General features: G+C 42.4%; 6 protein-coding genes across 18 annotated transcripts; 4 read left to right on the forward strand and 2 right to left on the reverse strand.

Moving 5' to 3' along the window:
* Positions 1-66: 66 nt before the first annotated feature.
* On the reverse strand, positions 67-8,577 carry cep85 (centrosomal protein 85). 3 transcript variants are annotated; one of them, XM_088387346.1, is made up of 14 exons: positions 8,421-8,577; positions 7,610-7,659; positions 7,144-7,275; positions 4,519-5,276; positions 3,986-4,119; positions 3,750-3,861; positions 3,491-3,676; positions 3,131-3,283; positions 2,905-3,059; positions 2,452-2,569; positions 2,291-2,341; positions 2,092-2,199; positions 1,761-2,001; positions 67-1,694 (listed from the first exon to the last, which is right to left on the reverse strand). In XM_088387346.1, exons 2-14 carry the CDS (start codon positions 7,647-7,649, stop codon positions 1,531-1,533), a joined length of 2,352 nt encoding a protein of 783 aa, XP_088243472.1. In that variant the 5' UTR covers positions 7,650-7,659; positions 8,421-8,577; the 3' UTR covers positions 67-1,530. The 3 variants fall into 3 exon arrangements, with proteins under 3 accessions (XP_088243472.1, XP_088243469.1, XP_088243473.1); XM_088387343.1 differs by having other exon boundaries at positions 3,750-3,867; positions 3,992-4,119; positions 8,421-8,576; XM_088387347.1 differs by lacking the exons at positions 7,144-7,275; positions 7,610-7,659; positions 8,421-8,577 and adding an exon at positions 5,657-5,894 and having other exon boundaries at positions 3,750-3,867; positions 3,992-4,119.
* Positions 8,578-9,081: 504 nt separating this feature from the next.
* On the forward strand, positions 9,082-14,577 carry wdtc1 (WD and tetratricopeptide repeats 1). 7 transcript variants are annotated; one of them, XM_088387348.1, is made up of 16 exons: positions 9,082-9,249; positions 9,624-9,752; positions 9,841-9,924; positions 10,088-10,134; positions 10,219-10,330; positions 10,770-10,957; positions 11,016-11,198; positions 11,268-11,365; positions 11,461-11,576; positions 11,661-11,736; positions 11,830-11,923; positions 12,050-12,220; positions 12,342-12,574; positions 12,930-13,086; positions 13,174-13,366; positions 13,440-14,577. In XM_088387348.1, the coding sequence occupies exons 2-16, from the start codon at positions 9,705-9,707 to the stop codon at positions 13,635-13,637; spliced, it is 1,998 nt and encodes a 665-aa protein (XP_088243474.1). In that variant the 5' UTR covers positions 9,082-9,249; positions 9,624-9,704; the 3' UTR covers positions 13,638-14,577. The 7 variants fall into 7 exon arrangements, with proteins under 7 accessions (XP_088243474.1, XP_088243480.1, XP_088243479.1 ...); XM_088387354.1 differs by having other exon boundaries at positions 11,271-11,365; XM_088387353.1 differs by having other exon boundaries at positions 9,636-9,752.
* A 647-nt stretch (positions 14,578-15,224) lies between these two features.
* On the forward strand, positions 15,225-17,778 carry LOC148391984 (transmembrane protein 222-like). The gene is made up of 6 exons (XM_088387878.1): positions 15,225-15,447; positions 15,634-15,718; positions 15,829-15,860; positions 15,930-16,026; positions 16,098-16,228; positions 16,670-17,778. The coding sequence occupies exons 1-6, from the start codon at positions 15,329-15,331 to the stop codon at positions 16,755-16,757; spliced, it is 552 nt and encodes a 183-aa protein (XP_088244004.1). The 5' UTR covers positions 15,225-15,328; the 3' UTR covers positions 16,758-17,778.
* On the forward strand, positions 17,589-19,814 carry tpbg1a (trophoblast glycoprotein 1a). 4 transcript variants are annotated; one of them, XM_088387877.1, is made up of 4 exons: positions 17,665-17,720; positions 17,802-17,890; positions 17,966-18,071; positions 18,140-19,814. In XM_088387877.1, exons 3-4 carry the CDS (start codon positions 18,028-18,030, stop codon positions 19,113-19,115), a joined length of 1,020 nt encoding a protein of 339 aa, XP_088244003.1. In that variant the 5' UTR covers positions 17,665-17,720; positions 17,802-17,890; positions 17,966-18,027; the 3' UTR covers positions 19,116-19,814. The 4 variants fall into 4 exon arrangements, with proteins under 4 accessions (XP_088244002.1, XP_088244000.1, XP_088244003.1 ...); XM_088387876.1 differs by lacking the exon at positions 17,802-17,890 and having other exon boundaries at positions 17,589-17,720; XM_088387874.1 differs by having other exon boundaries at positions 17,596-17,720; positions 17,802-18,071.
* A 372-nt stretch (positions 19,815-20,186) lies between these two features.
* kdf1a (keratinocyte differentiation factor 1a) lies at positions 20,187-24,277 on the forward strand. 2 transcript variants are annotated; one of them, XM_088388114.1, is made up of 4 exons: positions 20,187-20,490; positions 21,163-22,214; positions 22,590-22,664; positions 23,465-24,277. In XM_088388114.1, exons 2-4 carry the CDS (start codon positions 21,185-21,187, stop codon positions 23,551-23,553), a joined length of 1,194 nt encoding a protein of 397 aa, XP_088244240.1. In that variant the 5' UTR covers positions 20,187-20,490; positions 21,163-21,184; the 3' UTR covers positions 23,554-24,277. The 2 variants fall into 2 exon arrangements, with proteins under 2 accessions (XP_088244240.1, XP_088244241.1); XM_088388115.1 differs by having other exon boundaries at positions 21,166-22,214.
* Positions 24,278-25,548: 1,271 nt separating this feature from the next.
* On the reverse strand, positions 25,549-26,708 carry nr0b2a (nuclear receptor subfamily 0, group B, member 2a). Its single transcript, XM_088388117.1, has 2 exons — positions 26,074-26,708; positions 25,549-26,011 (listed from the first exon to the last, which is right to left on the reverse strand). The coding sequence occupies exons 1-2, from the start codon at positions 26,582-26,584 to the stop codon at positions 25,770-25,772; spliced, it is 753 nt and encodes a 250-aa protein (XP_088244243.1). The 5' UTR covers positions 26,585-26,708; the 3' UTR covers positions 25,549-25,769.
* Positions 26,709-27,028: the final 320 nt, after the last annotated feature.

Here is a 27,028-nt window from a genome sequence, read left to right on the forward strand (position 1 = left end):
ATAGAAACGAGTCATAGCACCAGCGTTAAGATTTAATTAAGACTACTAATAAAAAAAATCAATGGCCAAAATTGAACATCTTTATTTCTAAAATAGGGCAATACAAAGGACAAACTATATGACCATATAAACAATTTCCCTTTTGAAAAAACCTTCGAGATGTTAAGGCATGCAAAGCCTGACTTTCAATTTTTGTGCAACTTAGGGTTACTAGGTCCCATGAAATGGCTTGTGTCCTGGATAATTATTGCATTGCAAATATTGTATGAAAAGCTCCTTTACATTCCCTTTAAAGTCTTCTTGAAATGGCTTGCTCCGTGTCAGGGAAAAATGTGTAAAAATATTCACTTTGGGGAAGATTCAGTCAGCCCTATTTCTCATCACATAGAATTAAAACAATCCTGAACTAACATCCAATCGAACTGGTCACATAATGTGGAAACACAACACACACTTCATGGAACCTTTGCACATTGTTAATGTCAAGCGAATCATTACAGCAACATATAAGGAGGCCCACATGTTCACACTGTCCAATAAATTAATACTGAAGGTCAATACTGTTTCTCACTCAAATCTATCTAATGAGTCAGCCATAATCAACCTTTAAATGTACATGGCAACAGCTATACAAGGACTAATATAGAGCTAGCACACGCCTAGCAGAGCGAGCTAACATCCTACATCATCTCCTACATTCAGAGTCAGGGAATGTATGGACTATCATCCTAGTGGCTGATGCTCGGGGAGAAACGTCATACTGGAAGAGTGAGCTGTGAGCAGCCTCGGATTGGTCTAAAAAGAATGACAAGCATAACCGCAAATGCGTAAGAAAGGCACCTGTTGGTGTTCAGTGAGAACCAGGTCTACAGCAGAGGTTGGACATGGATTGGGCAAAGGGTGGGTTGAAAACATTCCAACTTTGCACGACCAGCTTTCTTTGGTACGTTGAACAGACGAAGAAGGCCCGATGGTGTAGATCGCTGGTTTGGTACAAAGTCTTCTACCTCACAACACAGCAGATGTTTCACTTGTAACCATTTCAAATAATGGCATGGTCGCAACATCTCCATGAAAGAACAATATTTCCAGTTGATTGTCAACCGCTTCTTGGATCTTTTCCCCCCCTCAAAGAGGGGAAATTGAGAGTTCAATAAATTATATTTCTGGGAGACACACACACACACACACACCTCTATCTGCTTGAGTGAAAAAAGGTTTAAGACTGTTTGGTAAGTGATAGTATATCTATATCACATTAAAAAAATAAAACAATATTCCACGATCAAGTATTAGAGGTAAATTATTTTCTGTTAGCCCTTGGACTGAAATAGTTGAACTCAACAGTAGGATGGGAAGACTGTGCGACAGGCAGGCTCTAACTGTGACGTAGTCAGTCAAAAGAAGCCAAATCATTTTTGGCTTTCCGCTGTCCAAGAAATATAAAACCCGCTCCACATCCTGACATTCAGTAACTAGGCTCGAAAGTCAAGCCCGATATCGATGCTCCTGAGGTGAAACGGGGCAAAGCTATTGCGTGATGCAGTTTTCGCCCATGTCCTGTGCGTAGCGGTCCAGTATTAGGTTACGCAACTCCTCCACGTCACGACGGAGCTGCTGCGCTTCCACCAGCTTCTTGTGTAGGACCTCTGGACTGATCCAGTCTTCATCGTGCTCTGCCATCGGTATGGGTGCTATCGAGACAAATATCGCATATTAAAAATGCTGAATCGTCAAAAAAGGGTCTCATTCGAACGTACATGTGATACCCAGCAGCAGGGAGAGGTTGGGGTTTTGTCCCTGAGCCCTCTGGGTTAAAATGCTGCACACGGAGCGCAAGTCGCTGAGGCAGGAGGAGAGCTCCTTGTGAAGCTTCTGAGTCAGGTGAGCCCCGGACGGCTCCAGAGTCGAGGAGGCCTCGTTGGCGCTCTTCTCTAACTCGCTCATCTGCTCTTGCAGAGTTAGATTCCGCTCCATCAGTTCCTGGTTTTGGGAAGCGAGCTGAAAGAAAGTTGCTAAAATCAGTTTTGGCCTAGCAAAAGCATTTTCTGCAATCCGAGCATCTTGCAGATTATTTCGAAGGCGACTAACCTTTTTCATGGCTACGTGGAGCTCCGACATGCTTTCCTCTTTGGCCAACACATCGTCTTGTAGAGCTTGAGAAGAGTTCTCTTCGTGGGATATCTGCACTTCCAAAGCCTGCAGAGGACAACAACAAAAAAAAGATGAAAAATAAAAGATGACAAAAACTTGATAGAACCATTTTGAAGCAACACAAGTGGTCACTTACCTTAATCTGGGAACCAAGTTGCTCCATCATCCTATGTTGTTTCTCAATAACCTGCCCAAAAAAAAACGGAGCTATTGATGACAGTCATACATTTTATTGGGTAAATATGTTGAGTTCTAAAAGTTCTTATAATCACAACTATAAGTAAAAAGACGGCAGACCTTCTTGAGTTTTTGATGCTCCTCCCGTAAAGTATTATTCTCTCCTCTGAGCTTCTCAATGTCCAGAGAGGGCAGTCGGGCTCCATCTTCAAGGCCCTGCTGCACCCGCTGCTGCATACTGAGGAAGATGCAAAGAGCAGCATACAAAACGCCAATGTTATGATAGTTATGAAAACTAATGAAATTACATTTTATGCTGATAAAACAAAAAAATATAATTATATATACACATTACCACTTTTTTCTTAGCTACCAGAATGAGTAGCTGACCCATCCTGACTTAAAAGTAAAAAACTAAAATCCAAGCATTTTTAAATTAATTAAAATAATGAAAAACAAATTAAAACTGAATTTAAAAAAAAGCCAAACTGAAATAAAAACGAGGTGTAATGAAAAAACTATTATAATCCTGATCCACACAATTTGTGTGTATGTGTTTGTGTGCTTGCTTACTCCGTAATGGTGGTAAGCAGATCTCTTTCCTTTCGTTTCTGTTCCTCCGACTGTGTGTTCTTCTCATGAAGTTGTGTGCGCGTTGCCTCTAAAGAGGCCTCCAGCTCTTTGACTTTCTCTTGTAGCCGAGCTGCCTGCTGCTCGGCCTCCTGAAGCTAAGGCACAAACCAGATTTCGTAACCAGCCAAGATCAGGATAAATATGTGTGGCTTTCAACGGTGTTCACCTCTTTGTTCTGGCTCTGGTAGTCCTCTAAAGTTGGAAGGTCGGCCAGATAGCGTTCCAGAGTCTCAATGCGCTGTTGATTCTCTCGTTTCTGCTCCGACTCTTTCTGACATTTCTTCTTCAGGTTGTTGATGTGCTTGTCTCGAGATTTAATCTACAACAAAAAAAGTAATAAGTAATAATAAAAGAATGTGACCACAAAATATGAGATTTCTACACACTTAAAACAAACTGCAGAGTGTTTTCAAATTGTTTTTCTTGTAATACTAACTGATGGATGCTTCTTTTGTTTTCACAACCTTTTGTGGTTTACTAGCTTGCGAAACCCACGTTACGGAAACGACAACGAGTCGACACCCACCCTGTCTTCCTGTTTCTTCATCTCCTCAGCGTGCTTCTCGCACGTCTCCTTCAGGCTGTCAGTCAGTCGGCGCGTCTCGGCTTCCACCGCGCCCAGCCTGCGTTCGGCTTCCGCCTTCTCCATGGCGGCGCAGTCGGTGCGCTCGGCGAATTGCGCCCTCAGGAACGCGTTCTCCCTCTGAGCTTCCTGCAATATTGTCATCTGAGTCAGCACGAGGTCCGCACGGAAGCGGATGGCGGTTTTGCACGAGTTAAGTCACCTGAAGGCGCAGTAAACACATATCCCCGAAGGGAGCGCCGCGGCCCAAGAAGGCCCCGTGGACCTGAAGCTCACTCTCCCTCAGACGCTGCTCCAGCTGAGAAACGTGCTGCCTTTGTCTGCACAAAGATCAAGCGGAAAATTAGTGCTTAAAAAATACAAATGGCTACGGTCCAGGATTGTTGAGGACAGTTAGGATAAGGTTAACCAAACACAAGCGGTAAAATGAGTAGAAACACTTGCCGCTCTATTATAAGCTCCTTCTCCTTTAGCAGACCTTCACTGGCTTTCACCAGCGCGTCCCACTTGCCAGACTCCGAGTGCATGGCTGAGGGGTACAAAGACGTGTACTGGCTCACCCCGGCGTTCAACTGGGACAGATATGGGACAATGAGATCAACACCATGTCTTGTCCTATCTTCAGTCTGATCAATACAGAACATCGTTGGATCCAACATTTAGGTACATTTTGTGGAACAGGGGATTTCTTACCAAGTTAAATATTTGTACAAATCAATTGGTACACTAATTGTACTTTTACGACCTGCTTTTAAATAGGCCAACATGTCTGTATGCCCTCGGGCTTTGCGTAGTCTAGCTCAACATTATTTTTCCAATGATGAGCTCGGTGCCTGTCCCCATTTCGTGCTCCAAAAACAAGGGTGTTCCACTGAACAACCCTTTTATCGGTCTGTCATTTCATGGAAAGCACAATAACGTTTGTTTTGACAGGTAGGATGACGCTTTTGTAATCTGGAATAAAAACATACCTGCATTTGTTCCATCTGCATGCGTATGCTGTCCATCTGTTGTTGTTGTTGCTGCTGCTGCTGCCAGCCTAATATTTTACCACAGCGGTCCTGGTGGATTGGATCGTATGCTTTGGCGCCCGTGTGGTCCCTCAAAAAGTGAAGCGGGCTGGCGTAAACAGCAGCAGCATGGCCGGATTTGGGATTGGACAGGTCGCTGGGGACGGTAACTCCGGGGAGGGAAACTGCAGGCCTGCTCACTGGGAGTGATTTATAGCTGTGATCCGTGGCTCCTCTATAAAGATCAGACGCAATGTCTAAGTTCTCTCTAATCCCTGTAGTCTGTAATCGGAGTCTGACATCAGGGCATAGACCCCCCAACAAGGCGGACTGGTTCAGGGTGGGTTCCACGGCAGGGGTGTCAAACCTCTGGCCGTCGTCCATCCGTGTGTGATCCGTGGGGAAAAGCGAGTGGTCCAGCCCGTTGACTAAGCTTCGGTAGCGGCTCAAGCAGTCCGGCTTTGGCCCGGCGGGCTCGCTTCCCGTAGCGGGCTGAGCATCCAGGTTGGGTGATGACGCGGATTTAGAGAGACAGGACGATTTGGAGGCGGAGCCACTTGATGTTCTGGAGGTGGACGAAGATCTGGACTCTTCCTGAACGCTTGCCTGGGACTTGGAGGCCAGGGCTCCGGCCGTGGATGGCATGACATGTGCCGTCGGTATGGGGATCTGACTGCGAATGGGTTGGAAAGAGGGGCTGCTCCTGGAGCTGCAGAAATCTGCAACCCAATTAAAAAATGGGTAAAATTAGCCACACGTTATCTCACTGTTCCATATACAGATGTACGGAAAAGGATCAGCGCAGAATACTGAGCCCACTGCAGGCTATTTGCACTATTTTTGTAGACGCAGCAGTGTCTGTGGGTGGCCTACTTTGTTGTTGAGTAATCAAGCCTCTCTGACGAAAATACAACATGAAGCAAAGGCGCCTCATCGGATTAGCATATATGCAAACAATGTTAAATTCCGTTGTCACGTGTATCACGAGTTTGCAAGAATGAAGGAGCGCCTTCGGATTACTCATCTAAACACCTAATTCACACCGTGAAGCATTTCCCCCCAAAACACGAATAAAACTCGACAATAGCTCTATACAAACCTCTGAGACCCGTTCGAGTCTCGAAAACAGAGAGTCACAAGGAGACGACAAGCACGTTAGTCGCATTGTATCGCTGAGCCGAGCTGAGCGGCGGGACCCTTTAAATCCACAAAGACGTCCGAGGGTTGCATTTCTCAGCGACAGTGAATCACGCGAGCTGACGGCGACGCAGCGGGGTCGGTCTTGCGCCTAAAGAAGTATTGTCCTCAATCAGCCTGTGCTCAAACACTGAGCAAACGCATCGAACTAGGCAAACACAGGAAAGGTTAGGGGTATTTATAGCCCACCTCTCAAGTTACAGAGTGATCTGTGGGTGACGCTTATTTAAGCACCTTTCCTCCTCCCACTCACTCATCACAAGCTCACATTCGCATCTAAATGTCTTAAACCGCTTCGTCCTCAAAAATAAATAAAAGATAGAACGCCAATTGACTTAACTTTCAGAATCCACGAGAAACTAGAACAAGTCTAAACTTCTCCGCGAGATGTTTGCTCAACACACATTCCTGCCTGCAAATTATGTAATATAATTACCTGTCACTGTAAAAACAGACCCTTAGGCTAAAATTAGGGCAGCTACAATATAAACTATCATTTAAAAACTGTCGCAGGAAGATTTGACAGCTTGTTTTAATTTCCATTTTATTTGTAACGGGTCTTTACTGATGCTAAATTTGGACTTAACTGTCACGTTGCTCGCCTTTGCTGTCAGTTTTGGCGTTGTGTTCAACAATTGTGACTAACCAACGAAACTACGTCCTGACAGCTCACAACATGTCCAGATACACGCAGGCAAACATGTGCAGACAATGCTTCAAGTACTTGGAAGAGTTTTTAATGAGGTGCTGCATCACCATTTCTTTCAAACACACTTCACTCATGCTAGGAATGTTGATGTTTTATGAGGCTGGAGCCAAAGGGGTGTGTCCAAAGTAAATATTGGACTCCGGGGACCAGGGGAACATGTGGTGCTTTAAATCTGGCAAAAAGCACTGATTCAAACTATTTAGAAGAGACCACAAAAGTTTCTCCGGATGAGCCTAAAATGAAACAAAACCTCTACTGCTGAACTTTAGTTGACCTTCTAAATAAAATGCAATTTGTCAACTTCTTTTTTTCTTAGCAAAGAGGAAAATTCACAATAGGTGCTGAAGCCATGAATCGACTAATGGTTCGATTGGAAACGCTGTTAAAATAAAGATTATGTTGTTCACACGCTAAAATCACGAGCGCCATTTTCTCAGAGGGAAGTGAGGTCCGGGACCAGACTGTCATCACCAGGTTGCAACACATAGAGAGAAATATGAGGAGTTTTTATTAAAATAAATAAAAAAATCTACTGGTGTTTTTGTGCAACTCCAAACCGTGTTAACATTTGCTAAACATCTAAAACAGAGGCAGAAACCTTCAACTCAAGGAAGTGGTCAAACCGAAAAGACCCACAATCGCAAAACACATCCGCACAGGAAACAATACGCAAAAGTCACCTTCTGTGCTGTCAGACGCTGACGTGCCAAGACCTGTGTCCCCACTGTCCGATGTTCCGGGCCGGCGGCCCAGGCGACTCTGGAACTTCTCTGACAAGTCTGGCGTGTGCCACTCCATGTCAGCAAACCGCGCTGTGTGCATATTTAGGAAACCGGCCAAAGCCATTAGAGAAGTAGTTCTCAAAGTGTGGTGCAAGTACCTTCTAGTAATACATAAAAAATGCAAAATAAATCACAGAATTATCTGTACACAGAACGTTACTGTGGTTTAAACATTTTTTCTTTTTTTTTTTTAAATCCAGTACAGTATATTTAGGAAAAACATTTTAATAATATTTAACTTCATTTGCATTGACTCTTTGAGAAGTGCTTTTTAAACACATTTATTTTAGTTAAAAACAAAGTTTGAGAACCATTATCGGCTTAAATATATACAGAAGAGATAAAGGCTTAGTGGAAGACCTACCAGCTGGTTTGGATCCAGTGTATCTCTGTGAGGTTGTCATTCGGGGTCACCTGAAAGAATTATATATATATTTTTAACGTAATAACAAAAATAGAGCATCAACAAGACAGGTTCACGTGTTATCAAGAACACATTGACAAAATCCCAGCTCAGCATTCAATACTGTTTACCATCAAGTGAACTTTACAGCTGGCTCTCAACTTGACCCGATGACTCGACTCCAAGGGACATCAACGAAAATAACAACACGAACACGATGTACCGTTACACAATCGGTTTCCAAAACACGGACGCCCTCAGAGACTTCAAGGAGAGCAACATATAATAATATTGTCACACGTCCCTGATGAACAGACGCTGTCGGCAATCTCATTCCATTATTCTAATCCGCTTTACTCAAGTCTGGCTAGTTAATTCATAACTAACTCAAACAAAAAGGCAAGCTCCAGGCAGGCTAACCACAAGCCCGCTCTTACCTGACTAATACCCATTTCCATCATTCCTAAAACGAAGACGTCTTCTTGAGGATCATTTCTACAATGTTAGCAAATAGGAGTTACTTGAATACGATAACATAAAAATTGTATCCCAATCACTCACGGTCGACTATAAAGCGCTTCGACGCAACACATTTAATCTTGTTAATCCATGACAAATCTGTTTCCGTCCAGTTTGCTATAGCGGCTAACATGCTACAGCTAACATGTTAACGAGCGCTCGTCCAGCTGCTACTCCCAATTTGTTAACATCGCCGCGAAAATATTTGCTTTTATCACAGATAAGTTATCTCGTACGGGGATGGTCGCGTTACCTTTCGCTCCTCATCGATGTAAATGGTGGTAAATCTCCGTTTTGGGTAGATAACCGAATCACAAACATCCGCTGCGGTGGCAGTTGTTCCGCCGCCACTACCCGAATGCAGCGCGCTGATCGCACAGCACACAAAGCCGATGAGACAACTTTAAAGAGCGCTTGTTCAGTAACACAGCGTCGCCCGGTCAACATCATCTGTACGAGTTATTGTGCTGAAAACACCAAATATCTCCTTGGTTAATAAATTCAAATTCAACTTCAAATCATATACAAAACCATCAATATATTTCTGAAATTCTACCATTACTCCCAGTGTGTTGGCAAATAATATAATTTATAAATACGGCCAAATTCTTAGTCAAAACCTTTGAAAGTTAAGAAAAAAGGTCACATTTTTTAAACTTTCAGACAACAACAATAATCATAACCCTTTATTGTCGATTGCAAAATAAAACAAAGTTTGGAACTTTGAGAAATAGAATACTTAATCAACCATCATTAGAATAATAGGTTTGTCTGTAAAATTGTGCTGGTATTTTTCACAAATTACAAAATTGAGAATGGAAAATACAAGCTTTGTTTGAGATCATAATGCCCATGCTATTTTAATCAAATTTTATTTTAATCAAATTTTAGATTTTAATAGCATGAACCGGAAGTGTGTGTCCCAAGCAGCGGAACTAAGTTGTGTTTAGTGAAACAGTGGGAGTTTGTTGCTTTGGGCGAAAATGGTGTAAGGCTGTGATTTATGACGTGTTTTTTACGTCGACATTTCTCGACAGTGGAATTTTTGAAAGAGGGAGACCAGCGATCTTGCATACGCAGTCGTAAGTTGTCATCAAACGATTGCAAATATCAGCGTTACTTGCCACTGACGTTTTGTTTAGCTAACAGCTAACGGAATACGCTAAGGCAATTTATGAAACGACACTCACCTTCAAAAAACGGTGGCTGCTAAAATGGTCTCATATTATGCAAGACGAACAGATTCTCAATATTTAGAATTGTACTGTTAATATGCGGAATGGATTTTAGGATTAGCAGAGAGCTGCGTTAGCGTGACACTGTTGACAGCTAACGCTATCAGGCAAACAAACCCATCTTGTTGACGGAAGCAAGTTGTTTACCGCTACTCCTTAAAGCAAAGTGTCTGTTTATGTATAAACAAAGATTTATGTTTACATCTCCCCTGTCTTTGCAGTAAACATTGAAGATCCATAGACCACCTGTCATCTGGGTGAGACCTGGATCCTGCCCAACTTCAAATATTTCTGTTGAAGTCATGAATAACGTCAACATCACCCGAGATATCTTGCATAGGCAGATCCAGGTGAGTATTCAAGCAATGACTTGGTTTATTCAGAGAACTACGGTAATATTTTAATGTTGTTGTTTTTTTGTGGCTGATGTTAATGCAGGAAAAGAGAACAGCAGGGTTCCAAAGGTCCTTCCATGTGACCGACCCCTTCATCAAGAGACTTGGCCTGGAGGCTGAGCTTCAGGTTAGTGTCAGAAGATGCATGAACATGCATCATAATATGGGGGTTTGTCAAACAATACGTGGCATCTTGTACTAGTTGTAAGGTTCATTTTTAACTGTTAAACCACATAAATATCTTAGGGTTGTAACTGTTTATTTTTCTACTGTTCTGTGTGGTTGTACAGGGCCACACGGGCTGTGTGAACTGTTTGGAATGGAATGAAAATGGAGAGTAAGCGAGAACTTATATGGGACCATACCAAAAAAAATGTAAAAATTGAGTTTTCTAAAGCAATTTTTGTTTTCCTTTTGTCAGTCTGCTGGCTTCGGGCTCGGATGATCAACATGCTATTATTTGGGATCCCTTCAAACTCAAGAAGCTTACAACTATGCACACAGGCCATTCGGCAAATATATTCTCTGTTAAGGTAAGAGCAATGTGATACTGTTTACTTCCTTCAATTGTCCGCTTGTACAAAAGGTGGCGCTGTTGGCCATTTCTTAAGTAGAAGATAATTGCCAGCAAACATTTGCTCATTTAAGTTTTAGTGGATCATGTTTTGCTTGCTCTGAGTAAGACCTGCGTTAATTACTGCACATAATGAAAATCCTACAAAATAAATAGTTTTTGTAATCACATCATTAGATATTTTAGTTATATTTGAGTAATGTCAATACTTAGTGGTTCGTTTGTTCCTGTGCTAAAGACCAAAATCCTCCTGATTGGGGAATGTGAGACACAAAAAGGACACACTACTTTTTTTTTAATAACTCATGATGTTGGTTAATAGAATGTTTTTATAGATCACAGTTAAGAATATGAAGACAATATTTAAACACACTCGTGTTGTCTATTTCTTTACACAGTTCCTCCCTCACTCCGGAGACAGAATTTTGATTACTGGTGCTGCAGACTCGAAGGTCCACGTGCATGACCTGACGGTGAAGGAAACCATCCATATGTTTTCGGATCACACCAACAGGGTCAAACGCATCGCCACAGCGCCCATGTGGCCCAACACCTTCTGGAGCGCTGCAGAAGATGGCATCATCAGGTAAGAATTCTTTAGTGATTCTATTTCCCAACCCATGATGCTCATTTCTGCCTTTCAGACAATATGACTTACGGGAGAGCGGAAAACACTCCCAGGTGTTGATCGACCTAACAAAGTTGTGTAGTCAGCTGGTGGAAGCCAAATGTTTGGCTATCAATCCACGCGACAACAATTACATGGCCGTAGGGGCCAACGGTCCCTATGTACGTCTCTATGACATTCGGATGATTCACAACAGTAGGTGGGTTGGCGTGCATCCACTGTGTGTGTTTACAATTTGGGTGTGTAACATTTTCATCCTCACCCTAAGCAGAAAATCTGTAAATCAATGGAAGTCATCTGCTGTGCGTACATTCCTCGAAAGTCATATGCCCGTCCCCGACACGGCTGTGCAGTATTACGTCGCAGGTACTGAATACTCATTGATGCATCATATGTAGAGTTTAATACAACTCGACTGACATAGTGGCGTAAAATTCTTTCTCTCCCGTGCCCCTCTTCAGGTCACCTGCCAGTGAAATTAATGGACTATTTTAACCGCTTGAGGGTCTTTGTGGTCACTTATGTCACTTTCAGTCCAGATGGAACGGAGTTACTTGTCAACATGGGCGGAGAACAGGTAGAGCCGGTCTTACCCTCAACGTAGTCTGAAATTCATCCTGAAAATTTGATTTTTATTTTTGTGTGTGTTTACTGTTTTTAGGTGTATTTGTTTGATTTAACACACAAACAAAAGCCATACACATTGCTGCTTCCACAAAAGTGCCAGTCATCACCTGGTAGGTCTTTCTTATGTTATCTTAACACAAATATTTTAGAAATCTTTTGAAAACCTTTTAAAAATGAAATTTATTTGTCATTTTGGATTGTAGATGTGCAAATTGGGAAGACCACTAACGGCGTCTCCAATGGAATTCGTTTGCCTGCCAGCCATATTGAGTTCACCGAAAGCAAGATGCAACTTAGGTAAATGCTAAAGCTGTCCGTTGACTTTGACATTTTGTTTTTGGAGCAATGACTTTGTTTTTAACAGCAATAGTATTTCAAAATAAGCATTCTACGCGACTGCAAAGTCTTTTCTGCCTGTTGCAGCTCCTCTGATCTTCCTCCACATTTGGAAAAGATTAAGCAACAAGCAAATGATGCATTTGCACGGCAGCATTGGACGCAGGCCATCCAACTGTATAGTTTGGGAATTCATCATTCTGGCTGCAACGCCGTGCTCTATGGAAACCGGGCCGCGGCTTACATGAAGCGGAAATGGTTGGCATCATTTTATCTTAGGACGTCATCATTTTCTGTTCAGAATTGTCTTTATTGGCCGAGCATGTAAAAACATACGAGGGGAAAAAAAATCTCCTTTCTCTGTTTGTAAATGTTGAAGGGATGGAGACCACTATGACGCACTGAAGGATTGCCTGAAGGCACTGACTCTAAACCCGGAACATCTGAAGGCGCATTTCAGGCTTGCGCGTTGTCTCTTTGAGCTCAAGTATATGTCTGAAGCGCTGCAGTGCCTTGACGATTTCAAAGGGAAGTTTCCAGACCAAGCGCACAGCAGCGCTTGCGACGCATTGGATAAAGATATCAAGGCCTTCTTCACAGAGACGGAATCAGGTGGGCGTTGTTGCTGAAGATCTTCAATGCTGTCTTCATTTATTATTTATTAAATGTTGTCATCAAAGTTTTTGCATGAGGCATGAAAAAAAGGAGGGGAAATATTCAAATTCACAAGTATTTTTCATTTCAAGCAATCTAAAAAAAAATAAAAAAGCATTCTTAGTTGGGGCAATAACAAAAAAATTCAGAAAATGCCATTTTCAGGCATTTGAATTTTTTAAATAATTTTCTGGCACAAGGCAAAAGCCCCAGTTGTGTTTTTTTTACTGATTTTTTTTTTTTATATACAAGTATAAATGAAATGCTTCTTGCATTATTACCACAAGATTAATCATTTTCACTCTCTCACCAGGCGGAGCGAGCTCTTTCCGATTGCAGTCTACGAATCAAATGGAGCCCATCACTATGGATGAGTTTGTTTTTCGAGAGCAGAGCTTGGACTACAAACACAGATATTGTGGTCACTGCAACACCACCACAGATATTAAAGAAGCCAACTTCTTCGGAAGGTCAGTGATTAGAGCTCACTCCGGGGCCAGTCACTCTATTATGTAATTTCAAATTTATAGGCTCGTTCTAACTCCAAATCTGTGCAGTAAAGGCCAGTACATCGTCAGCGGCTCAGACGATGGCTCCTTCTTTATCTGGGAAAAGGAGACGACAAACCTGGTTCGTATCATGCAAGGGGACGAGTCCATAGTCAACTGTTTGCAGCCTCACCCCAGCTACTGCTTCCTGGCCTCCAGCGGTATTGACCCCGTGGTCCGATTATGGAACCCCAGACCAGAGGTAAGCAACGTGTTTGAATGCATGGACGTATAATTGGTGATTTATCGGCCTTCATTCCTGTGTTTCCTCACAGACCGAGAGTGAAAATGGCCGCGTGGTAGAAGACATGGAAGGCGCAGCTCAGGCCAACCAGCGGCGAATGAACGCTGATCCGCTGGAGGTTATGTTGCTCAATATGGGCTATCGTATCACAGGACTACGTGGCGTGGGCCCAGATGGTTCTGACGACGAGAACAGCTCAGACGGACAAGCGCAATGTAGACCGAGCTAAAAGGAGCTGATGGCTATTCTGTAGAACGGAAAGTAGTAAAGCAAAGCGCTGTGCCCGTTTCTGTTTGAGCCCTAATTTGCTGGAGTTTCACGTCACATCTCAACACTATGCATTGCCCTCATTCTACGAGGAGGGCTGGTGGGGATCTCTGCAGGGGGGTGCAAGTCATATACGCGTGGAGAGGCGCTTGATACTTTAGACAGGCAGACACCTCGCTACATCACTTCCCCTGTTTTGTCACAGAGATGGACAAGTTCAGCACGTCTGGCCCAGATGTCAGAGAGGCGCCCTATGACCCATTTTCGGGTCAGCGTGACCCTGCGAGTGGCAGTGACCCTCTTGGGGTTCATATCAAAGTGCTTTGCTGCATCTCTAGCAGTGTGCGCTCATCTCAGCCTGTTTGGAGTCCTGACTTTACAGTCGGGGTTCGTGAAGCTTGCAATTCAATGTCACACTTCATTTTATGAACGCTGCATGGTGCAAGGATATATGGATGAACTTTATTTAGTTTACAAGCCTGGGAGAATTTTTTTCCTCTGCCAAAGTCCATCAGTCCAATGGCCAAGGATTTGTGCTTGTTTAATCCCGAAAGTGGGAGATTTTCATTCAACCAGAGACAGACTGGAAAAATATCTGTTCATTTTTCGTTTTTATTCTTAATTTCAAATACAACTTGGTGTGAAAATATTTTTTCTAAGTTATACACATACTAAATTTTAAAAGAAATATACACCAAGTATATGATGCTGTGTGTCGCTAGCACTCATCCTTGGCTACTCGACACTTAGATGTCATAAACTGAATATATGTTAAAGAATGCAAAAGTAGGCTTCCATGTGTTTTATTTTGTTCACCGATTTCTGTTGTTTTTCTTTGATGAATCATAATGTTTGTTGAAAACTGAGAAACAAACTTTAAATAATAAAATACCACAACATTGTGTCTTTTTGTCCTTCTGTGGGAACATGTCAATTTTTTTTGTGTGGAAGAGTCACACAACAGATGTGCAGTATTGTTGGAAATAAATTAGGTGAGCAGAGATGAATTGAAGCTATCAACCTTCAGGTATTCTGTTCATACATCAGTGCCATATTCACTATCTGCTTTTGCTGACTATGTTGCAATTTGTGTGCACAGTAAATCACCATTAGGGCAACCCACATGCCACATATTGTACGATAACGAGGTGACCCAGCTCTGGTAGCGTTACAGTGATAAAGCTCGCTGCTGACTTGGCAGTGTGAACGATGAACAGACCTAAAAAAAATAACAAAAGCCGGTTTCCATGATTCAGACATGTCTCTGGGTCTTTAGAAAGTATAAAACTTGGCAAGTAAGCTATTTTTTCACCTGAATCAGAGAATGCAATTTCATATTTAATTTTTTAAAATAGATTTTGATTTAATATGAATGCAATTTCATATTTAATTTTTTAAAATAGATTTTAATTTAAATGTAGGTCACGTGCTTCTAATAGGTTTAAGCATTTGGATTCAGTATTTAATTTTAACACTCTGTAAAAATATAAATACCAGTTATAATACGACAATACTCAGGTCATAATTATAAAAGGCGATTGGTGCTGCGTTCACGGACCGTTGATCCGTCCACGGTGAGGCGACAACACACTGCCCGGTGTTGCTTGCTGTACGTCACCGTCTTCGTCAACCTGTCAGAGGTGGAGCCGTGATATGGCGGATGCCGATAACATCAACATTATGAAGAACTATCACGGAGATTTGTTGGGAAATGACAAAAAGAACAGCCGCTACCCCTACTGCATTGTCTGGACCCCCATTCCTATTTTATCGTAAGAAGCTAACGATCGAGCTAATGCTAGTTAGCAGTGTGTGCACAGATAGTTCAGCTACGTTGAATACTGACTGTTCACCTTAAGTATCTCGTAATCTCATTGTCTCTCACTTTTAATGCTTTATGAAAGGGATAAGGATTATTTTTTTAATGGGTGTTGACGAGGTCTGTTTTCATGCTGCAGGTGGGTGCTGCCTTTCATTGGCCATATGGGAATTTGCACCTCTTCCGGAATCATCAGAGATTTTGCAGGATCTTACTTTGTCTCGGTTGGTACCACTGATCTTGCCATAAGAAGTATAAATCATTTTTAGACATTAGTCATTTATTTTCAAATAATCTATATTTGTAGACTGATTGAATGTTTTCCATTTCCTAGGAGGACAATATGGGCTTCGGGAGACCAACAAAGTAATACAATTAAAAGTAGTAAGTAATATTAATATTGACCACGAATAAATTAAATTTGTCTATATGTAGGTATTGGAAACTTGATGTGAACAAAGTGCGGGGCAATGGTGCTGCAACGTGGGACCAAGCCGTTTACGATGCATCTGAGGAATACAAAGGCAGACAGGTAAGAAATAACTGTTTGGAATTTAAAGAATAAATTCTTGAATTTAATAAATCATTTTATTTTTGTTCAAGCACAACCTTTGTTTTGATAACTGCCATTCCCACGTCGCCATGGCCCTCAACTTGATGCGCTATGACAACAGCTCCTCTTGGAACATGATCAAATTGTGCTTTGGCTCTCTTCTTCATGGCAAATATGTGAGGTAAGTCCTCGAAACACTTAAATAATTCAACTGCACCACAAATTGCTAAAGGAAACCAACCACACAGCCATATGGCTGAGAGTCCCCCCCTCATTATTCTCCGTTGACCCACATAGAGGATGCTGGCGTCACAGTTTGTGCTGCCTTCGCACGTCCACTCCCACGCCACAGGAGTCTGTTTAACACGTGGGGAGTCGTGCAATTCATCACTGACAGAAGTGCTCCCCTACGTGCCACCGCTGGAGGTCACCTCTCCGCTGGGGCTCCCTGTGATGGTTGGGGGTGGGGGGGTTATGGGCAGTAGGACAATGAGCATGGGGCTATGGGAGAAAAGACACTGAGTCCTTGTCGCTCCACGATACAGGAGGGAAAGAGAGAGGCTCGTGTAACATTCAAGTTGTGGTTGACAAGCCCTCTAACGTTCCTCTTTGTACCCTTCAGCTGGTCCGCGTTCCTCAAGACCTGGCTGCCCTTCATCCTTCTCTGCGTCGTAATCAGCATGGTCATCCTCACGTTCAACCTGCAGTAATTAATACACGACCAGGAGATTCATTTTGTCACATTTATTTGCTACGTATTGTGTTTGAGACTTTTATGAAGCAAATTTTGCTTTCAGCTCAGGCTCTTGAACTACCTTGGAATGATGCGCTGAGTTTCCCGACTGGCTAATATACATTTCAGTGATGGGAAATGACAATGTGAATTACTGCACAAACCCATTGCTGAAATTATTCCTCAATTATTTAAGATTAAGTGTTCTGAAAGCATTACCAAATGACGAAGGGACCCGTCGGAGGAAAAATGACTCTGAGTAGATAAACGTGTTTATTGTATCCCCCCATCCTCATTTCTTTTTATTTTTTTTTTAATGTTAGGGTACTACATGTTTTTTATGGGTGCATTTCAATGCTTTAAAAATTGTACCTCTTCATAAAGGAATGTAATTTTAGCCTCATCATGTTGGCGTCAATATCACTATAAAGTCCCTTTACGAATATCATAATCGTTATTATCAAGAAAATATATCAGAATAATCAAAGTCTGAGATCTTACAAGTGGTCAAATATTGGTACCAATACGCCGCATATAAATCAATTTCACCATCCACGAGGTCTTTGATACTATGACTCATTCTGATCACGGATGTTCTATTTTTATCATATTGAACATGTCCTAGATATTGCTGTGGACTTTAGCATAATAAAGTAACTGCACCTTAACGTTTAATTAATAATAATAAAAAAGACACCTTGTAGTGATATTGACTCTATTGCCATATTTGTACAAAATATTTATTTTTATTATCAACAACGGCTTTCCTGCTTCATTGTATAGTGGAGGTCACAGTCTGCTTGTCCGCTGTAGCTTTAAGGGGGGTGAGGGGGACTACACACTTTTTCCATCCAGCAGATTCTGCGCTACAAGAACTGCCATCACTTTACAACAGCCTTTATTCCCCGAGTACAGCAGATGAGGAGGGACTATTGCTGAGGTGCTTTTTGCATTACTTTTTGAGATCCGCCACATTAAAATATAGACGTGTCATTTTTTCTGTTTTGTCTTTTTTGTGTAGTTTTTTAGCGATGTGTATTTCTGCAGTTTGTGTGTTTTTTGGATTACTTTTTTGCGTCCGATCTCTCTGCTTGGATTGTCCCGGTGGCTGTGAGTGCTTTGCTGTCACACATGCGGTGAAATGTATCTCTAAGGATCTTCTGATGGTACCACAAATGATTCCAGGATATGCAAAGACTGTCGTCATCACGGGGAATAATATTCACAAGATTGGACATGATTCCTTTATGGAGCTGGAGAATATTTCCAAAGTCATTTTAAGCAATAATAGGTGAGAATTAATTTTATGTGTGCTGTTAATCATTTTCAAATGCTTAATCATGGAAGTTGTCCTCACAGGATGACAGAGATGGGATCGCACAGTTTCTCCACCCTGATCAACCTGCGCCTCCTGGACCTGAGTGACAACCAGCTGTCAATCATCCATCCAGAAGCTCTGAGCATCCCCGGAAGTCCTCTGCAGGAGCTCAACCTGAGCCGCTCTCTCTACAACTTCACCGCCCTGACTGACCTCACCACGGCTCTACGTTGGGGAGACCTCCGAGGGCTCCTCCGTCTTGACCTTTCGGATAATCAACTCGCTCTTCTTCCCCTGGGGATGTTCTCCCACCTGCAAAGTCTGCAGCAGCTCTTCTTAAGCAACAACTCACTGATGGCAGTTTACAGCGGAACCTTCTCCGGCATGAACAACCTGCAGGTGCTTGATTTGACCCGCAACGCCTTCAGGACATTCGGGACTGATGATCTCAAAGAACTGGAGAAGCTCGGGAACATTCGCATCCTTCTGGGTAAAAATCCGTACATCTGCTCTTGTGAGATCCAAAGTTTTGTGGCTTGGCTAAATGATTCACACGCTCGGGTAGATGCGGATTCTGTGAGGTGCGCCTCACCAAAGGCGTTAGCTAACAGCCGACTCCGAGGGCTGGGGTCGAAGGTCATCGGATGCATTGTCCCGAACCAAACGGAGATGACTGACCTCAGCCTGCAGACGTCCTATGTCTTCCTCGGGCTCGTGCTCGGCTTTGTGGGCATGGTTTTTCTCTTTGTGCTCTACCTGAATCGCAAAGGCATGAAGAGGTGGATCGTGGAAATGAGAGATGCGTGTCATGACGTGATGGAGGGATATCACTACCGATACGAGATTGACTCCGACCCACGCTTGGGGCACATCTCGGCTCAAAACGGTGTCAGCAGGGCACGGCAGCATGTTGGAGTTTCTCTTTCACAACTGCCACCCAATGACACTTGTATTATTACTGAAGACGCACAGGTCAAACCTTTAAAATCTCCTTCTGAAGCTAGAAACGTCTTGTAGATTTATTGCCAGTAATTTTTTTTTGTCTCTGGGCTCCAGCATGTACTGCAGCTAATGGTAATAAACTTGAAAGTGCCTTCGTGCTACTGGATGGCACTGATTGGATTTTTTTTTTTTTCTTTTAGATGCAGTAACCTGATATTTTGATAGGATAGCATAGGATTGTCAAACATGCAAAGATTTGTTTACATGTGTTTTTTTTTTTTTGCTGTTTCAATATAAATTAGGTGCAATCCCCAATCTAATAGGACCCAATACAGAAGCAATATCAACATTCTTGCCTTTACAAAAATATATCTTTGCATATCATAGCCCACTTTTTATTGACAGGCAAGCTATTAATTTTACAATACATTTACTATTGTGGCAGTATTTTGTGTTATGGCCCAGCAATAGCTAACCACTATTGTCATGAGTAACTACATAATAATGATCTTTGTAAAGGCCCAATTTATGTATTTCTTATATAGTAGAACATTATATCGTGCAGTGTTAGTGACTGTATATTTGTATACTGTCCAAAACTGAATGGAATTTGCTCAGTGGAATGAGAAGTACCTTATAGAATACTGTAGCTATTTATAGAACATTCTACCGTATTGTCATTGTACCTACAGCATACAAGTTTTAATGAATTTGTAATTAACATTACATGGCTGTTTCTGAGCTACTGGCATTAAATGTGAATTACACAGGAAATGTTTGCTGTGTTTTTTCCCCCCTCATGCTATAATTGGTTTTATTCTGTGCAGATCGTGGCTCACCTTCTAATGCAAGTGGAGTAGAGCTATTGTTTTCCACTGGAAGCTCAGGGTGATTAAGTGCTTCCATAGTGGGGAAAATAGGGCAGAATGAAAGATTTTCTTTAGAAATAACTTGCTGGCTCGGCAGTGCGCCACATTATGGGGATGTGTGTGTATGTGTGTGTGTATTCTACACGGATGAAAGCCGCCCCCGTTTATTATAGTGATGAAACTTTTTGAAATGAGTTTCTTTTTCAACTTATTCTTTTGCGTCTCTAATGTTGATGTCGTCTTCCGCCCCTCTGCGCATTAATACCCGCCTCGCGTGACGTCACCATTTACCTGCGGTAACAACCAGGGATTAGCCGTAGCCGCAGGTAGTAGCCAAACACCGGACGACAACAAGTTAACCCGAAAGGATAACGCGATAACGAGTTTACTTAGAATTTTCCCTTTTTCTGTTTTTTGGTCGAGTTTGTGTTTGTGTAAACGCAACCTGACTTTTTTTATTATGCGCTCCGTTGTTGGGCATTCTTTCATTTTGAGGCGCCTGTAGAGAAAGTTTTTTTTCTGTGATTTCCGCCCTTGGATCCCCCTCCATAAAAGTTCAAATCAACGGTTACTCTTATGCGGTAAGTAAAAGTTTTGTTTGTTGGTATTTAAGACCGAGGCGGTTGGTTGCGTTTAGGGTGTGTAATTTTTCCCAATGACCAGACTTAAAGGGCGGGGACAAAAATGAGGCAGCATTATTACATTGAGTTGTAACATTCCCATGTTACCTTCCTGCAATTACGAGTGGTGCAATCGTGCATTTGTCACTTGGGCCTGCAGTAGGGATTCAATTCACATCCTAAAAACTTTCACATTTATGTGGGAAGCCCATTCCACGAGTCGAAGTTTGCTGCAACAATTTTTGCTCCGCCAATCAGAAGACAAATAAATATGACGTCAGAAGTTAGTTGTCATTTGATTATTGTTCTTGACTAATTGAACAGAAATAATTTCTTAAATTGACAAACACTATTGATTCCAAAGTTTGATGTGGGAGCACATTGAGGCTGCAAAAATATTAAAAATACACATTCGGGAGCCAGTGCCGAGAGAAAATATACAGAATGATTCGAATAAACAGTTTTGAATATCCCACGTATTAAAATTGAGTTTGTAAACTTAGGTCATTGCCTCTGATAGCCCAGCAAGTTACATTTCTGGAATGAGTACTGGTTATGCAAATGTCTTTAACTGGTTGGAGAGCATTTCGAGGAGATGCTTATTCGTCTATTGTTCCCCCTCCCTCCCCCAAGCAGGTCAGGGGGGTTCTGAGCCATGCCTGGCCACAACACTGGGGCCCCACAGGCATCACGCCACCACAAACATCACAGCTCCAGAGCAGACAAGTACAGTCAGGCCCCGACAATATTCGGGCAGAGTTCAACCAAACCAGACTCCTACAAGGATCCCTACGGAGAGCATCGTCACAAGAACCACTCCCGCTACTCCGAGAGTAAACATGGTCGCAAAGCGCACAACGGCGCCGGGCAGGGCTCAGAGACGATTGGCTTCATTCCGGGCTCGGCAGACAACACTCCCACCACCAGACACGCTTGTGGATCTTGTGCCTCGATGGGCTGGAGCGGCTGTAAGGCCCTTATCTGCTGCGTATTAACTTGTGGATTTTACGGCAGCCGAGAGCCTTGCCTGCCAGTTAACGAGAGCTCCACAGACCATCCCCCTAAAGTGAGCAGTGAGTCCCACCCTCCAAATGGCACGGCTGGGAACACCAACTCCCCCGGGGGAGGCAAATCTTTTGAGCCCAACAAATCCACTAAATCCGTTCGATTGTTGCCCACAAGCGATAGCTTCCGCTACCAGGATGTACGCATCGCAGGTCAGTCAGTAAAGTATCCGGTCGTGCCCTCCAAGAGGACCCGAACCTCGGGTCGGTGGGAGAACCAGCGGCCGATCAGCAACACGAGTTTGTTGTCCCGCGATGACTACGACTTGGACGACCTGAGCGACACGGGCACGGATATCGACTCGCTCATCACCAAGAAACTGCTGGAGCTTTACGCCTTGCATCAGATCGACCAGCTGGCCAAGTGCACCTCGGACTCGTCGTTCTCCCGTAAGACCAACGAGATCAGCGAGCTCATCTACAGCATCGCTCAGGATTACAACCTTGAGGAGCAGGAGGCCGAATGCAAGCTGGTGCACGGCGTCATTCGTATCAGCACCCGCAAGGGCAAGAGAAACAAGAAGCAACATTCTACGGGACAACGTCCTAACGGGCGCAGCGACGGCACTTTGCCCGACAGCGGCAACGAAACCATGACCAACACCTTCATGAGCAGCGACTGTAAGAATCTCACATTTTCTTGCCATCTTATATTTTCACGTTGATGATCTCCAACTAAATTCAGATTTACTTGTATAGTGTATAGTAACACTGATTGGGGGGAATTGGAAATGTATTCATATCAGTAAAATTTGTACCTTAAAAAAAAAACAGAATTGGTTTTTTTTTAGGGGGGGTGAGAGTGACTAAATTGATCAATTATTAGGCCCCGCCCTAGTTTCAACCACAGCGGAACCTTTGCTGTGATCGAAACTCAAATCCGCCACTTCATAATTTCCCCACTCGTTTGTAAACATTCTGTCTTTGCATCAAGAAATATTTGAACATTATTATTTTTCTAAACCGTATTTGGTCTTTTCTTGTCTCCATCAATAGTTCCAGAAGTCAAAGTGTCGGAGCAGACGCCATCAGATGAGCTGGCCAGGAAGATGAGACATTACAGCGACAAAAGTGAGTTCCCCAAAAGTACAAAATAACAAAAATAACTTTTAAAAACCGTGATATTATATACATTAATGCAGTCTCCGCAGCCAATTTTTTTTATTGTGTGTATTGAATTTTATTGAATGTAACCATTAGCGGTTAAAGCTACATCTCGATGTTAAGCTGCAGAACCGCCCCGACTGCCATCCCGCTTCCCAGCAACGGTGAAAGCGCCGCATTCCCGTCTTTTTTCTCTGCATTTTACAATCCCCTATTTTCTCGGTCACCCGACACCCGCCGATCAAGCCCTGTCCACCCCTCCGGCCAAGCGGTCACATGACACCCCCCTAGTTGCAACCGCAGCGGATGGAGTCTCGTAAATTATATGCCAGACGATGTTATGTCACTTTAGAGGCCAACTGGGATTTCAGATTTGTTTTTATTGCTGTTCCATAAGGAGGCGGGTTAAAAAAATGCAAGTGTTACATATTTGCCTCGTGGTGTTATCACAAATAAAAATTCCTTTTTAATTATTTTGGTGTAGGAGCAAAATTTTTTTGGCTAGCTCCAACCCTCCCGAACGAAATTCTCTTAAAGCATGTCCAACACGTCTCGTCTTGCCACTCTCGCTCCCACATGCGGCATCAAAACAAATTATTTGTAGCTGGCATAGAAATCCCCGCTCTTAATTTAAAGTTCTTTGTTGAACTAATGACTTTTGTTCAATTGTTTTTCCCCCGCCACATAAGTTTTCGGAAGAGGTGTGTCAATTTTCAATCGCAAGTGTTTGCGCGATGAGATAATAACTGCGTGTCTGCGTGTTTCAGCGTACACCTCCAGCAGCGCTATGGCCTATTCGCCGTACCTGCACGAAACCGAGACGGACTCGTCGGGCGCGCCTCTCCTTGCCCTCTAGTGACTCGGCCAAAGACGTGCCCGCTTTTGTCCTACTGCTGTTACACGCTGGCTGTAAGTAAAGGGTCGCTTAGAATAAAATGGACATTTGAACAGAATATTCTGCCATGCCTCTTATACATATTTTTTTGTGGTAAGTCTTTTTTTTTTTACTTTAAAATGTTACATTAAATGTATGTGTATATATACAGTACCCAGTAGCCAATGCAACATTTCCAGTCTAGTAAAATCCCCATTTTTCCCTGAGAGGTCTGAAACTTTGAATTGACAGAATTTTAAGTCTCATTTGTTTAATGCTGCTAATGTTTGATGAATTTACCTCTCGTAGTCAACTGTTGTTTTCATGTACCAAATGAGAGGAATTGTTTTTTTATTTTACTGTGTCAATTTGCGCCATCATGTTTGAAAAAGATGAATGTCTACACTCCGGGCAGATTTGATAGTCTCAGCTGAGGAACGGTAGAAGAAAATGACCTGGAGGCTGATACATGTGATTGTTTTGCTGACTCAGGCTTTCCAAAAAAAAAAAAAAAAGTTATCTTGCTTTGACAAAATGTTACAGCCATATTTCCTTGTAATAAGTTACTTTTTGTATTGTTAACCCCGCTTGTGGAATTTGAATGTATTCTTCGTTTTTATTGAATGGTCAGTGCTGTTTTGGACAAAGTAAAAAAAAAAATCCATTCCTTTTATTGTATCATGTTCAATAAAGATGTATATTTGTATGTTGTTGTTATGGGAATTAACATGATCATTAGTTGTACATTGTTGTTTTCATTCAAGAAAAAATTACATTCATTCTGGCATGTAGACCAACCACATACCTCAATTCTTTAATCTGACCCACTAAGCATTTACATTATCAAGAGTTCTTTAGTATTTCACTCTTTTTTTTTTATTTAAAAGTGCACATTAATTTATATTATTAAACAAAGTGTTTTATGTCCTTTTTTTTTTTTTTATTGATCCATGGCCCATTTGTTTTAAATCACAATTACAAAATGTGTTCATAAAACAATGGTTTGGCTTCACATTGTTTTACTATACCATCTCTGAGTTGAGCGTGATGCGCAAGTTAGGGTTTTTCCGCTCCTGGCAAATGCAAACTTGTTTGGCTGGTTTAAAAAAAAAAAGGAAATCAAATCCTGGGGGTTGTCTTTGTTTTTTTACTGTGGTGTTGCAGTGCACAAGTGAGGCCTGATTTTTTTTTTTTTATGCTGCTGCTTTTGTAGTGCAATTTTTTTTTAATATACAGTATGTATAGCCGTTGGGAATGGCAATGATCTTGTGCAGCCATTTTTATCTTAAAATGTTAAGGCTTCAACTTGGGAAAATGATTAGTAACTTCTGCATGCCTGAGTTAAAAGTGATAAAAAAAACATTATCCAGTTATTCAACAACCCCCTAAAACTGTGCATCCAAATACAGTTGTGTACTTTCTTCCTCTGCCAAATATTGTCATGACTTCCTTTTGTGTATTTGTTGCAGGCGCACTGTGTAACCCGTTTTTTTTTTTCTTTTTTTCTCTGGCCCGACTAGCACATTCCTGTTTTACCTGTATGAGGTGTCTGGTAAGAAGGTCTGTCTCTCTTTCACAACAAACATGCCACAGTTTTGCTTCAACCGCAAAGTCAGGCTCTTTAATGTGGAACGCATTTCAGTGCATGCCATTTATACATTAAAAAGAGTACGGTGCGTCCTTTTATTAAGGCCTGTGTTTATCGTATCGACGCGTCATTTCTACTTGCATCCGCTAGAGGGAGACAAATACAGTAATCCTTCATGACTCACTATTAATGGCACAAGCGGCTTTGTAATTTCCAAATTGGAAATGGAAATATAGTTTATATACAGTGTATGTATCACGTGATTAGATTGAGTTGAACAGAAAAATAGTAATTGTGCTTGAGTTTACCAGAATATGTTCACATTTCAAAGTTGTCCGACAAAAATCTGTTACTCAGGGTATGAATAATTCAAAAGATAAATACAGACATCATGTACAAAAATAGATTTATTTGAATTCTTCTGTGGATGCAAAAAAAAAAGTATTTACAACTGTGCTAACATAGACAAAAGACATCATTTTTGTAATTGTGGACAAGTAAATCTCTGCAGAGATACAAAAACATTTTATAATGTCTGCTTACATTCAGAAAAACGTCATCAGTTGAACACTCAAAAGATTTGCTTCAGTCTTTTTGACAAATCCATCCTCTACCTGCAGAAGAGCATGTCCACCAGAAGCTCCAACAGGTCAGCTTGGCCGATTACAGGCCGGAATAAAAGTTCGATGATTAAACTGGGCGTGATGCTTTGCAGCATGGACGCCGTGAGGAGGACGCGGGCGAAACGTTCCTGCCGCCTTGGATGGAGGAGCTGGACCACCTCGCTCAGGGCGTGCTGGGCTTCTTGTTGCAAGCCTTCGATGAACAGTGATGCCTTTAGATCAGGGATGTCTGTTGAATGTAAAGACATTAAGCATCTCTTTTAAAAAACATAAGATCTGATTCGAACATACCTGGGTTGAATATCGTTGTCCCTTTAAGATACGCGTACTCCTTTGGACTCAAATCCAAGCTCCAGAACTTTCTGAGACATGACTTGAGTTTGCTGACCCCAGCCATGGTGGGCTGTTCCTTCACGATCTCGTTTCCCCCTTCTCGCCGCAGAAGGATCTTCTTCAGCATGCTGTCGGCCGGTACGTCCTCCACCTCAAAATCCACATGCTCCTGAGCCAGACCCAGGATGAAGAGCGGCACCCAACAGTTTTTGAGGAGTATAAACTGGTCATTGGGTGGAAGCTGCTTGAAAGCAGGTAAATTCTTCATAAAATGGACCGTTTTCACCAAAACCGATGAGGCTTCCTTGCAAATTTCTGTCGGCCTTTTCAAACACACCGTCCGGCGTAGCTCACAAGTGCATCGATGAGGTATCGAATTATAATCACTGCTGTCATCGAGTTGACTGAGAATTTTAAAGAGGATGGGATTCAGAGCTCTATCGCTGCAGCACTGGCATCGGTTATCCATCACGAAGAAGTTCTTCAGGAGTGAGGCGCTCTCGCCTCCGCCAGGTCGGTATTTATAAGGCCGCCCGAGTGGACCTTGACTTGTCAATACGCTCTCCGTGAAAAACAGCCATGTGCTCTGCCAGGTGACTGGTGGTATAACTCGGAGAAACTGATAAGCTTTTCTCAATGAAAAAGAAGCTGGTGGAGTAACGTCGGAATATCAAGAGGGCTGGGCCTTATCTCGGGGTCCGTGTCATTAACCCAGGCCGTACCAAGCTACCAAGGACTCCGAGGGTAATCAGGATCTGATGGGTCCCCGTGGACAGATCATACTTGGCCAACAGAGCAGTGGGGCACTGACCCAGAAGTTAAGTACTCAGTATGATGTCATTTGTATATTTTTGTAATAGTTTGAGGAAACCTTCGGAGACCTACAAACCAACCTTTAGTGCTAAATTTAATT

The sequence above is a fragment of the Syngnathus floridae genome, chromosome 10 (assembly GCF_059516105.1).
Source record: "Syngnathus floridae isolate MCC-2025c chromosome 10, RoL_Sflo_1.0, whole genome shotgun sequence".
Taxonomy (NCBI): Eukaryota; Metazoa; Chordata; class Actinopteri; order Syngnathiformes; family Syngnathidae; genus Syngnathus; species Syngnathus floridae.

Coding starts and splice junctions, on each gene's coding strand:
- wdtc1 (XM_088387348.1), top strand. CDS start 9,705: ATGAATAACGTCAACATCACCCGAGATATCTTGCATAGGCAGATCCAG. Junction 10,958..11,015: donor GCAGAAGATGGCATCATCAG/GTAAGAATTCTT, acceptor TCTGCCTTTCAG/ACAATATGACTTACGGGAGA. Junction 11,737..11,829: donor AAAGTGCCAGTCATCACCTG/GTAGGTCTTTCT, acceptor TTTGGATTGTAG/ATGTGCAAATTGGGAAGACC.
- cep85 (XM_088387346.1), bottom strand. CDS start 7,649: ATGACAACCTCACAGAGATACACTGGATCCAAACCAGCTG. Junction 3,862..3,985: donor CTTATAATAGAGCGGCAAGT/GTTTCTACTCAT, acceptor GTGCAGACAAAG/GCAGCACGTTTCTCAGCTGG. Junction 3,677..3,749: donor TGTGTTTACTGCGCCTTCAG/GTGACTTAACTC, acceptor ACAATATTGCAG/GAAGCTCAGAGGGAGAACGC.
- tpbg1a (XM_088387874.1), top strand. CDS start 17,812: ATGTGTATTTCTGCAGTTTGTGTGTTTTTTGGATTACTTTTTTGCGTC. Junction 18,072..18,139: donor GTCATTTTAAGCAATAATAG/GTGAGAATTAAT, acceptor TTGTCCTCACAG/GATGACAGAGATGGGATCGC.
- LOC148391984 (XM_088387878.1), top strand. CDS start 15,329: ATGGCGGATGCCGATAACATCAACATTATGAAGAACTATCACGGAGAT. Junction 15,861..15,929: donor GGCTTCGGGAGACCAACAAA/GTAATACAATTA, acceptor GTCTATATGTAG/GTATTGGAAACTTGATGTGA. Junction 16,027..16,097: donor AGGAATACAAAGGCAGACAG/GTAAGAAATAAC, acceptor TTTTTGTTCAAG/CACAACCTTTGTTTTGATAA.
- nr0b2a (XM_088388117.1), bottom strand. CDS start 26,584: ATGGATAACCGATGCCAGTGCTGCAGCGATAGAGCTCTGAATCCCATC. Junction 26,012..26,073: donor GACAACGATATTCAACCCAG/GTATGTTCGAAT, acceptor TACATTCAACAG/ACATCCCTGATCTAAAGGCA.
- kdf1a (XM_088388114.1), top strand. CDS start 21,185: ATGCCTGGCCACAACACTGGGGCCCCACAGGCATCACGCCACCACAAA. Junction 22,215..22,589: donor CACCTTCATGAGCAGCGACT/GTAAGAATCTCA, acceptor CTCCATCAATAG/TTCCAGAAGTCAAAGTGTCG. Junction 22,665..23,464: donor GAGACATTACAGCGACAAAA/GTGAGTTCCCCA, acceptor TGCGTGTTTCAG/CGTACACCTCCAGCAGCGCT.